Here is a 12,621-nt window from a genome sequence, read left to right as displayed (position 1 = left end):
ATCAGGTTTATGCTGTAGATGACCAGATACACCTGAACAGTTGAGCAGCAGAAACAAAATAAGGTGAATCAGGCTCCATAGAGCACTTGCCTGCTGTGCCCCTTGTTGGTACCTAATTTTACCTTACATACATTTAAAGCTATCTTGGGTTCCTACAAATGTGTTTCAATGCAGGCTGCATTCATAGCTGTTTACACACATGAGGGGATCAATTTGATTTATTATTTTTAGAATAAATATATTTTGTTTTATGCATATGCCTTGCTTTATGCAAGGATTGAACCAAAATTCTGGATTGTGTTGCAGAAACCCCTTCTTCAACACTGCTAACTTGATGTTTTCTAAACCTTCAAGTTAAATTGCTTGCTTAGTTCATTTCCTGAGGAGTTTGGTACACTCTCTTTCAATCTTGGTCTAGGCTGATTTTGTCATCTTAAAAATGAAGTTTTTTAGATAATTACAAGCATATCCAAACTCTGTAAGTCAAAGATTCCCAGAGACCTAAAAAAGCTAATAATGAAATAATGAAGTTGGACTTTATTAGATTCCAGTATTAAATGGTCATTAAAAGAATCCCTGGGTAAAGATGGCCACTGCTGAACTTGAGCAGCACAGGTGAAGGTAGAGCCTTAGAGAACATGCAGCTATGGGAAGAAAGGGTCCCCAGGATGGAAATTCACAGGTGGAAGGATGACAGGGAAGGGAACTGTTCTGCAAAAAAAAATACTGAACAGGAGAGGGAGGATGGAGGTGGAAAAATATAAAAGGGAGAATTTAAAACTAGTCTATAATTAATTATTTTCAGAAAGGATAAAACATTATCACAATAAAATAAACTGAACTGTGAATACGTAAGTAATGTCTACTGGGATATTGTCCTGCTACAGAAGGAAATGACCTATACAGTCATCTAAGAAGAGAGTCAGTCAGACCACATTTAAAGCAAGAAGCTATGGAGCCTGCAAATTAATCTAGAAAGCCAGCCAGTGCATACTGTTTTGTACTTGTTGATCAGCAACATTCTGATACTGTCCAAACAAGTAGGAGAGGCTGCAATCTTGGCTTACCCAAAACAATTACCTGTTACTGTGATCTGATTATCATGCTAATAGTTTGGCTCATCTGCTTCTGAAAACCAGCTTGTTCTTTTCTAATACAGGTGAAAAATTCTATGTACCTTTGAAAGATAAAGGCAACCGATTTAAATAGTGTAATGAATATTTATCGTCATGGAAATATTGTTCTAGACACTTCTTCACCAACTCAACAGTGTGTATTTTTTTCTCCTATGCTCAGCTGAAGTCAGGGGGTGGTGGGGAGAAGAGAAAAAAGTATCCTCAACTAGTACTGATCTTCTGTACTGTTTTCTGGAGAAGACCTGAAGTTAACTTATTTGTCGCTTGTGGGCATAAGATACAAAGATTTTAAAGACAAAGCTGTTAAGAAAATTTTTCGGTAACCTCTCTACCCAATTTAGACAAGTTATAGACTCCGTCAGCTTTGTTGATCTGTCTTGAAAAAAATCCCAGCTTGCGAAACACCTGAAAAGGCTAGCAGGTGGCATAACTTTAAAAGGATTTTCTGTCAATCTTCCTGAAATTGTGCCCTCAAGGGTTTGTAAGTGAATTTTATATGTAAAGTATTTCCCAGATTCTCGAAACAAGGTGAGAGCTCAGTAACTTCATGTGCTGATGGACAGGGGAGTTGTCCTAATATTTAACACAGAAATACAACTGGAAAATATGTAATGCAAAATTTTTTAATTTATGATTGGATAAGTGAAAGTTATACTTGGAGAGCATGTGGAGCATGATCTAACACTGTCCTCTCTTGTCCAAGTACTCCTCCCTTGGGGTTTAATCATGGGGTGCTGGAGGCAGAGTTTTTTCACCTGAAGGAGGGAGGCTCCATCTCTGGATCTTGCTTTCCTAGGGGATTTGCTGGTTGACTTTCAGTGCAACTTGTTTTATCAGGTTCTTTTCTTCTGGCAGAGATACATAGCTAGGTAGAAGGTGATAAATTTTATTAATTTTGATGCTGCTTGTTTGCTGTATCTTGCTTTTTCTCAATATTGTCGTAACATTTGCTACGTTGGTTGTGTGGAATTTGGTTGTTCTTTCTCTTTTAACCCTCCCAGTATGTATGGAGCTCCACAGAATAAGAAAAAGAGACTGTATGAACTCACAGCTCTTTCAGAATTAGACAAGAGTATGAACAGAGTATGTAGTGGCTGGTGAAAATTATCAGTGCTTGATTACTGAAGTAAGTCTGCAGTCTCCTCAGTCCTCAATCTTTCAGCCTTCAGCCCTTTGCCATGATGTGTCCTACTGAGACACGATCTTGTGTTGGATCCAGTTTATGCTTGCGGTTTACAGTTCAAGAAATTACTGTGTACTTCTGGAAGCGTGGTGTTCAGTTCAACTTACTTTGTCATGACTCAGCACTGTGTTGTGGAAACATGAGTACTACAGTGAATGTTTTTGAGTTTAGGGGGTTAAGCCCTGGAAAGTAGCAACTGATTTGGTTGATCTTTGTGGTGGATTAGTATGCCCTTCCTAGATCTGCACGTCTCAGTTGTGTTTACATCTCTTTATGAACACACATCAACTAAGAACACTTTTTGTCTGTTAACACTCTTTTTAAAATAAGCCAAGTGCTAGATTTTGGTATTAATTTCTACTTGTAGTTTTTATACCACTTGTGTTTTCTCTTAAAGAAAAAAAAAATCATCAGTTGTCATTGTAAAGCAGTGTTTTCTAGCCATTATGAAAAAGAACCTAATCCCCTTCTCTAAATTGCAAACAAAAGCTCTGAAACAAGTCGGTATTGGGCATGAGGAGGAAGGGATGATTCATTGGTACCTAGGATAGGAAAACTGCTTACCCTGATACAGAGAGAAAAGCTCAGGTATGAAGTGATATAGGTGTCTACCTCAAGTCCTCCAGTTAAGAATTATATTCCATGAACTACCTCTGTGTTACATTAGACTGTTCACGTAACTTTACTGGTGATAGTTCAGTATTTGAGAATGGGACTACTTCAAATGACTGAATTCCCAGTTTCTTAATTTATTTTCATCTGTGATACATTAATAAGCAGCTACTTATTCAACTGCTTTTCATTAAATGGAAAAACATGTTTTCTTTACATCGAATAAGGAATAGTACTTAAGTAATGCATTTATTTGAATTATCTGGGACTTTAATTTTTCTCCAGATATGCTCAAGAGAAGTTACATGAGATTTAGGTTTTGTTCCAAGATTGTTTTGGTATTCAATTTAGCACTGCTTTTTAAGAGGAATGGAAAGTATTATGAGCCTGGTCTTCCGTAGCAGTCTGGTAATGCGTGTTTTTCTTGTTTCTCAAGATAGATCCGTAGCAGTCTAAGCCAATTTTTAACACTGTTTAGAAAATATAATGAATATGATACAACTTCCTAACTGTTAGAAAAAGTTGCATGTGTCATAGTAAGAGACAACAGAGTTACTCATTTGTTTAAGCATGTGTTCACGCAGTTAAGCAAGTCTGAACTTCAGTCTGAGGGGAGATCATTTAAAAAAAGAAAAGAAATGTTGGCAATCATTCAAAACAATAAAATTTGAGCACTGGGTACGTAGTTTACATTAAAATACGTGAAGCCAAGTGATTGAATAAACGCACATTTTTTCAGTCTTGTTGTAAACATGATTGCTTTGGTTTTAATCTGGTCTATAAAAAAACCCAGAAGTCTGAATTCACTCTTGTTCGGGAAAGTTTTGAACCTCTTCAGAAAGTGTAAACCCCTGCTAGATTCCTAATAAAGTACTTTATGCACAAATTAACTTGATAAAATATAAGTACATAATAAAGTGCTCCACTGAATTAGAACAACCAACTAAGTAGAAAAAGCATTGTTTTTATACATTTAAAGTGATAAAGTAGCCTGAAAGGCTGAAAGTTATTGCTTTAAGAGGTAAATTAAAGTAATAATTTCAACTAAAGAAAGCTAAGAACGTTTCATGAAACAGTTTGGGTATTAAGAAATAAGGGTCAAATCTTACAGTCTATACTTACGCAAACTTCAGGTCCTGCTGGGTTCATTATGAATAAGCATGTCAAAATCTGTCTGTAAGTTATATTCTTCTAGCAGGACACCATCAGTAGAAATTGGGAGAACTTTCTTCATGCAGTCAATAGTTTTGAAAAGAGAATTGTAGATTTATTTTAATGAATAAATGTGCAAATATGGAAAAAAATTTTTTTAAATGAAATTACAGTAAAGATTCTGTGCAAAGGTTCTAGAGAATGTGGGCCTGCTGCTGAATGGGAATGGGATCACAAGGACCAAGGAGAAGGCTAATGTGATGAATGCCTTTTTTGCCTCACTCTTTGCTGATAAAAGTGGCCTTCAGCAATCCCAGGTCCTTAAAACCAGTGGGAAAGTCTAGGGGAAGGCAGACTTACCCCTGGTGGAGAAGGAGTGGGTTAGGGAATACGTAAACAAACTGGATGTATGGAGGTTCATGGGCCATGATGGAAGACTGCCACAAGTGCTGAGGGAGCTGTCATCACAAGGTCACCGTTAATGACTTCTGAAAAGTCATGGTGACTGGGGGAGTTTCTTGAGGACTGAAAGGAAGCAAACATCACCCCTGACTTCAAGAGGGGCAGGAAGGAGGATCTGGGAAGCTAAAGACCCGTCAGCCTCATACTGATCACATTCTTGTTGATAAATATGATAAATAAATACATAAATATGCATTGCAAAATAACCACAGACATCAGGACATGCTGGGAGGCTGATGGGCTGGAAAGCAGCTTTTCAGAGAAGGCCCTGCGATTTCTGGTGGAGAAGATGCTGTGAAGATGAATGTGAACCAGCAACGTGCACTTGTAGCAAAGACCGCCAACATCATCCTGGGCTGCATTAGGCAGAGCTTGCTGGCAGATGAAGGGAGGTGTTCCTTCTTCTCTACTCCATGCTGGGGAGTTCTGGGCTCCCCAGTTTAAAGGAGATGTGGATGTAGTGGAGTGAGTCCAGTAAAAGGCCATGAAGATCATGAAGGGAGTGGAGCATCTGAAAAACAAGGGTAGGCTGAGAGAGCTGGACTGTTCAACCTGGCGATGGAGAAGAGCAGACTCAGGGTGGGTGTGATGTGATACTTGCAAGAAGGGTGCAAAAGAGGAAAACCGAATGCTTTTTAGTGTTATCCAGTGACAGGATGAGGGGAAATGGGCACAAATTCAAATACAAGAAATTTCATTTAAGCATAAGGAAAAACTTTTGTACAGTGAGAATGGTGGTACACTGTAACAGATTTCCCATAGCTGCCATTCAGAATCCCACTAGACGTGGTCCTGGGCAGCCTGCTCTGTCTGACCCAAGCAGGGGCTTGGACCCAGTGTTCTCGAGCAGTCCCTGCCAACTTCCACCTTTCTGTGATCTCTTCACTGCATCTGTTTGTTTGGTTTTTTTCCAGTGTTCTTTCAATTTTGCAGCATCTGGAGACATACTGATCACCAAAAAGGTAGTGGGTTGGTTGCAGGTCTGAAGCAACTTTCTGTTTGTTCCTTATATATGTCACGGGCTTTACAACTAGCACATGTTTCTCTTTGAAATACTACAGTCTGGCTCCATCCTTGCATATGTGTTTAGTCATAGAGAGTGCTAAATAATTTTATATTAAATAATACAGAATTTAACATTGATAACTAATTTAAACTCATTAACAAATATGGTAATAGAGCAAATGTATAACACCCTCTAACCCTGTGTTTCAGTCATGGCCTTCATATGAAGAAGTGTTCAACAAAATGCATGAGCTTGCAGAGTTTTTAGACCTGCCTCGTTTTCCAGACATAACAGACAGCTGCTTTCTTCATCCAGACATGTTGTGCATGAAGTACTTGATGGAAGCAAATTTACCTGGTAAATATTTTCCCAAACTCAAACTGATAAAATTTTTCTTTGGTTTATTAAACTCTAGCAAAAAGACTTGAATTACTACTTTAAAAGTGCCTCCTCTTTTCCTTCTAATTTATACCCATTTAAGCTTGAACTGAAAGATAATTTCTATAGAAAGCAGCTTCATTAAACATTTAGAGTATGTATTATAGGCCCAGATATGCAGGAGCACTCTGGTGTTGGCTCTCTAAGGCTGTGGAGTGGATACTTCATTTCAAATCTTTCAGTATCCATGTGAACTAAGAGGCACTAGTTGAATTCATGTGATGTATTAACTTTAGCTAAATGATTCATGAAGTTGGGACCTGATGACTTCGCACTGGAATTGTCTCATATAATATTGAGGGTGTATTCTCTAATACTGCATATTAGCATTAATTTTAATATTAACAAGTGATGCTGTGTGACAAATCAGCTGCAGTCTAACTTGATTTCCAATTTAGTTTTGAAACTGTATATTGCATAAATATTAAACGTTTTTGTTTATCTTAAAATAAAGTCTTGAATATTGAATTTCCAAAGAAAGACAAATAAGTCCTAGTATGTCAACTATCCGTTGAGCTACCATACTTTCTGTTAAATACCACTATTACTGAAGATGAGTTATGCAGATAAATAGTCTGTACATTAATATTATTCTTTTTCCGCAAAGCATTGCAACAGTTAATAGTTTGGGGGGTTTTATTGTCTTATTTTTCAACTAGTTACGTTGAATAAACCTACTTGGCTTTTCTGTTTACTCACAGTTGAATGAAGAGAAGATAACCAACAGATTTAGGGCTAAAATTCCAGAGTATAAATTCTGATTTTTTAGTTTTACGCCTGTGTTGTGATTCTATAGAGGATTATATTATTTTTCAGATTTTGAAGTATCAGTTGAATCAAAGAAAAAGCTAGAAATGTGGCATTTTCAGATTTGTTAGAGAAATACAAAGCTAAGTACTTTTTGAAAATTACTGTAGAAGAATGTATTGTCCTTTACTTTTTCCTTGCAACTAAGTCTTTTGTCATGTAGAAGCATTTTTTTAAACATTGAAAAAGGACAACTGTTGTTGTCTAAACTCGTAAAAAAAAAAAAAAGCAAGCAATGAATTGGCAGTGTTTCTTAGGGCGCTAAGTACTAATGAGAAGGCCGTTTTAAGTATCTGAAATAAAAGAAGATATACTGACAGTATTTATAAGAAAATTTGGTTTCCAGATTTTGTTTTAACTTTTACTGTTATATATGAGAGGATTAAAAATTAGTTCCTACTGAACTCTTCATAAGCAGCAAGTGAATATAAAGTATAGCTGGATTAAGGTTGTACTTAGTCATTTGTTGTTAACCTTTGTGGAATCTGATGGTGATGTAATCAACTCCTGTATTTCTTGCTGAACAGGTAAGGTGAGAAATTTGGGGGATTGGTATCCGTGAAAAATAAGCATAGAGTAATAGACTATATAGATATTGTACTACTGCTTTTGGAGCTGTAGTTGTATCTCTTTGACATAACTTGTGCTAGTGGGTGAGATTAGGCTTTACAGTGTAAAGCCAATTTTAGCCTGGGCTGGGACTGTCTGTACCTCAGCCAGGTTCTGTCAGGGTAGCAGCAAGCGTTGCCATGCCATAATTAGTCTGCTGTTCATACCCAACTAACTTCTGTAAAACTGGCCCCTGTTCCTCTCTGCAATAGTGAATTCATCCTTGCACGAGTGTTTAGTCAACGTGCAGGAAAAATTTGTGACAAGTTTTTGGCATTTAGGTTTTTTTGAAACTATATGTAGATTTAAGATAGGCTTTCCCACAACAGTGTTTAGGGTGATCTAACAAGATCCTTCGAGCAACATCAAAACAGTATTAATAATGTGATTTTTTTTTTTTTCTCCATATATGAGTCATGACTGTTTTCCATGTACACACCGTGAAGGTTGCCTAGTATTTTTAAAAATGCTCCAAAATACTTCTCAGCCTGAAAAAAATTTCCGTCTCATGGTCCTAAAAGACCTAAGCATTGTTTTCCTCAAATGACCAACATATTTGCACTGTAAAAGTACTTCTAGCTTGTCTCAACATAGTCATTTTATATTTATATTAATCAGATGAAATGCATAATTGGACTTGTCGAGTGGTGAAGAAGACCTGTATTGGAGAAGTGGATTTCCTGACTCTCGTGCCTGGAAATAAGTCAACAAGAAAAGTAAAATACGACGTTCTTGCTGCAGCAGTTATTGTAGTGGTGCTCAAATTATTGTTTTTATTAGATGATAACTATGAATGGTAAGTATACAGGCAAATCTGTAGCAAAGCCCAAATTTCAAATAGTGCAAATTATTGTCTTGGATCATTCTTTCTTTAGTAATATTAAATTTATAGTACTTGAATTTCAACGAAGTTCGGTAGCATAAAACATAGACCGGAAGGCATTTTAGGTATTAAATATTACTTATTTTTAAAAATCACCAGTTTGAATCTGAAACTTGGAATAAAATTAGAGTGTAATTCTTGTCAGTTGTATTTGAATTTCATGTGAAAAGTGCAGTATTTGGATCTACAAAATAGCCTGATTAAATTTTTTTTTTTCTTCAGGTTACTTTCAGACTTTGCTCAAGAAAGAAATAAAAATAACGAAGAAGGTACATAAATATTCTAGTTGAAGCAGTCTTATGATTTTGTAAATGAAATAACTTTGTAATCAGACTTAGAAAGTCTTATTGATCATTAAAATGTGTTTTTGTCATTTATTCTTTTAGGGCAATTCTTTATTCAAAGAAAACAGTAGATCCTGTTTAAGTAAAATCATCTCAATTTACCTGCATAATTGTTATTGTACTGGATAGGGGAATTTGGTACACATTTTGCTAGGTACCTTTCTGCTTCTCCTTGTGCATGTTTGCCTCTTGTTTTAGAATTTTATGCATGCTAGGTAAAGATGAATGGATAGGCAGTAAAGAGGGAATGCACTTTGATCGTAAGTAGCAGATACTTATTAGGGGCATCAAACCACATTTATGATAAAATCCAAACTTGTTTAGTCTTGTTAAATAAAATGTCTTGGTGTGTAACATTTTTCAGATGTAATCTGTTTTCTTAGTCCAAATAATCCTGAGAGAGTGTGGAAAAGCTAGCAGCAATTAAGATAGAGAAGATAATGGTGTGAACATGGTTCTTTGAGGGCAGAAAGACCAAATCAAAGATTAGAAATCTTCAGGAAAATGTTCCATGGCCTGATCCAGATCACAGTTAAAGATCAAAGATATGTTGCAGTGGTTTATCTTTTAAGCCTCCAGTTTTGGGTCCATTTTGACCCTTCTGTTACTTTTTTTTTTAAATGTAAGTCAATAATAAAATAGTTGTTAGCCATGTGTGAGCACAATTACTGCTGTATCTAGAGATAGTCCTCACTGTTAACTAAAACTGGTAATTCTCATTTTCAAGTGGGTACACAAACTTATTTTGGATCTTTTTTTTCCCCTTTTCATTTACCTTGAAAACTTCAAGTACATAATAGTGACAGGAGTAGAAGTTGTGCAACCACTTACAAGCTGAGGCTCAAAGTCATTAATGTCTTAATGGGGTTTGTCTCTTATTAACAAGTCTCGTTGCCCTCGGGAATTATCAGCTCATTCTTTGCCCACTTTTTTGCTTTAAAATCTGCTGGTGCAAAATGATCCATACGTTCTTTTCTGTTGTCCCTGTCCGTAAAATGTTGGGGTGATGGTGAGAAGCTGCACAGCAGAGCTGATGTGAGAACTTCTGTTAGAGCAATGATTAGTGCCAGAGCTCAAAACTGCCTCTGGCATTTTCCCAAAGTTAGCGTGCTGAAATGAATAATAGTTAATACTGAGTTTTAAAATCCAGTTTATGGTGACTCTATCGTTAATTTAACTATCTTTTTTCTAGTCTTTTTTAATTAAAAAATAATACTTCAGCTCCTACAGTTTTTCAAGACAGACTGGAAGTTGTACAGTAGATAGTTGTAGTTGCCTAGTGTGTGAATGTACGTTCTATGAACTGCATACATACACAATACGAATTATGTTCAAATAAAACATGTGTTTGAGATATATATATATGTGTATGTACGTGTGTATCACAGAGCTGTGTATTTTCCAGTCAGCTTGTCTATATGGACATCAGGTTAGCAGTACTGGCCAGGTAAACAGTTATTATGCTGTAGCATCATGTCTCTGACGGTGGTTTTGTTTGTGACAGATGCTTAATAATTCATAGGAAGTTTTAATAAAAATTTCCCCCCCCCCCCCAAACTGCCTTCCCAGCAGTTTAGGAGTACTTACTTAAACATTTGGGTTTAAGGAGTTCATAAAAGAAGTTGTATCCACACCTTCAAATTTTAAGAACTTTAAGGGTCTTTATTCCCTTCTTTTGTCTGTTGCTTTTTGAGTCCATCTATATTTCTAGCATCTAAGACATTATGTGCCAGGATAACCTGAAGAGCAAAAATGCATATAATACAAAACCTATATAAGCTTGATTATAAGAACTGTATATGCACCTTCAAAACAGTTCAGACAGCTATCTGGCAAAGTTAAGCATGATGCAAGCATCGCATGCAGTGCAGCTGGGGTGATGGGGAAATGCAAAGCCTGGTTAATTCACAATGCAGATCATCCACCCACTGGTTATAAGAATTGCTTATATTTTAAATATATAAATCTACACCATAGTTCTGTTTGGATTTCTTATACTTACTGTACCCAGCTGGTCTACTTCAGTCCTGTGCCTCTTTGGAGCATCGATAATAAATATGCTGCTAGAATGTCATATGCCTTAATGTTTTTCATTGTGCTGGTAAATATTTGTTCGCGTATCAATGAGTGAAGTTCCTGTGCTCAAAAACGTGGGAGACTGATACAAAGTGAATACAATTGTCTAGTTTATCTTTCCAGCCCTGTAAGGTTTCATGGGTAGTAGGATAGACAGTGGGGAGTTGATGAAACTGTGAAATTTTACATCTGGACTTGTTTAGATCTTGTTTAAATCTAAGCTTAATGTATAGGTTCATTAATGTCTTGAAGTCAGCTTTCAAACAGGTGAAGGCTACTTCACACTGTGGAGATCTAGTTCACTTTGTAGACAGGAAGTAGTTTCTAGGCTTAACTTTCAGAAAGGAGGGAAAAGGTTTGAATTGTGCTAAATATATGAAATCTATTTTAAGCCAAGGGACTTTTTTTCACTTCTTATGGCATGCTGTTCTTTCACTGTATTTCTGCATTTCTCTTTCTTACAGAATGGTAAGATTTCAGGATAGGTTTGTATATCGGAGTCTAACTGAATAGAGAGAACCTTCTGTGTACTACTCATTTCTTTCACTTGTTCCCAACCTAAAATGTGTATGTTTTATTCAGATGGTCCATGTTTTGAGTTAAAAAAGTGGTACAAGGTGCTAAAACATACCTTGGATGTGGAGCAAAAGAAATTGGATGAAAGAAGAGCCAAGTAAGAAGTTTTAAAGTACTTTTTCTTTAATATAGACAGTTTTACATGAAACCTTGACCCCCACAGAAAATAAAAGGTTAAGAATTTACTCCACATTACTATCCATCAAGCTTGGGTGAGTAGAGTGATTAAATCCCCATCTTGATTTTCTATTTACACTCATAATGTTTATCCAGCTTATTAATTAAATGCTCACTTTCTGTGACAAGTAACTTATACAGCTGAACAATTAACTGATTACAGGAAATCTAGGCTTACGTGCCTCAGTTTGCCCACTCTGAAAAAAGATTTCCTAGATGTGTTGGGGGGGCAGTGGATTTTAATAGCACTAGCCATTAGGTTCTTTCAATTTTAATTTAATAGCTCTAGCAGTATTTGTAAGAAATTATTATTCTTGTTTGCTCCAGCTTTCTTTTTTCTTAACAATTCCTATGCCTCTTACCGGTAGGTATCTGTGGAGATGTGAAAAACCACTGTTTTATTCAGCCAAGAAGAAATCCAAAGTTCTTAAGAGAAGACGTGAGTAAACTTTGCTTCTTCCCAGCAACACAGAAATCTGCTCCAACTTTCCCATCATAGAATATCTGCAGCCCTGACTGTGATAACATTTACATCTTAAAATACTTTCTCTTCTCTTTCATGTCTACAATTAATGTAGTACTGTTTTACAATCCATGGCTGAAATTCTTCAGACAGACATTTTCCTCATGCTTAACTGAAACTGCCTTTGCCAGTCTTCCTAATGACTTACTGAACCACATCTCAGAATGAGTACTCTGTCCTCACCTTCACTGGTTTGTCAGCTGCCTTTATAGAGCTGTGATCTTTGTGAATTGTTGTTGGTCTTCCATAGCTTTCCTGTCCCTCTTCCTCCTTTACTTTCTCATATCCTTTGTTATGGGTATCCTTTGGTAGACCTTGTGTGTCTCTCTTCTCTCCCACTCCTTCTTTCAGTCTTCTGTAGAAAGTGAGGAAGGCTTCTCTGAACGTGACTTTATTTGAATAGCTAGCTGTGCATGGTCAAAATATAGGTACATCTACTTTATTTTAGTAGCTCTAAAAGTACTTGTTTACTGGATTTGATGTTGACATAAAAGCAAACAGACAAAACAACAAAACCCTCACTTCTCTGTGGAATTATGGAAAACAAGAATTTTATTCAACCAAATTAGATCTGAAGTTCTTCATTCTACATTTTATAGTGTCTTGTAAGCAGCAGATACTTGAAGAGAGATGTTAA

At 36.4% G+C, this 12,621-nt stretch overlaps 1 protein-coding gene across 3 annotated transcripts in view; it reads left to right on the top strand.

Annotated features, from left to right (window-relative positions):
• TAF1B (TATA-box binding protein associated factor, RNA polymerase I subunit B) overlaps positions 1-12,621 on the top strand; it is a 49,648-nt gene that overhangs the window by 30,578 nt on the left and 6,449 nt on the right. For all 3 annotated transcript variants that reach the window (XM_074895652.1, XM_074895653.1, XM_074895655.1), the window contains 5 exons: positions 5,761-5,908; positions 8,024-8,201; positions 8,511-8,557; positions 11,291-11,381; positions 11,830-11,900. In XM_074895652.1, coding sequence (XP_074751753.1) covers positions 5,761-5,908; positions 8,024-8,201; positions 8,511-8,557; positions 11,291-11,381; positions 11,830-11,900 — 535 coding nt within the window. The remainder of the gene's footprint in view (positions 1-5,760; positions 5,909-8,023; positions 8,202-8,510; positions 8,558-11,290; positions 11,382-11,829; positions 11,901-12,621) is intronic.

Source organism: Athene noctua, chromosome 1, assembly GCF_965140245.1.
Source record: "Athene noctua chromosome 1, bAthNoc1.hap1.1, whole genome shotgun sequence".
In the NCBI taxonomy this organism is placed as follows: domain Eukaryota; kingdom Metazoa; phylum Chordata; class Aves; order Strigiformes; family Strigidae; genus Athene; species Athene noctua.
The sequence above is the reverse complement of the archived record's forward strand: the minus strand, read 5'-3'. Positions and strand labels throughout refer to the sequence as shown.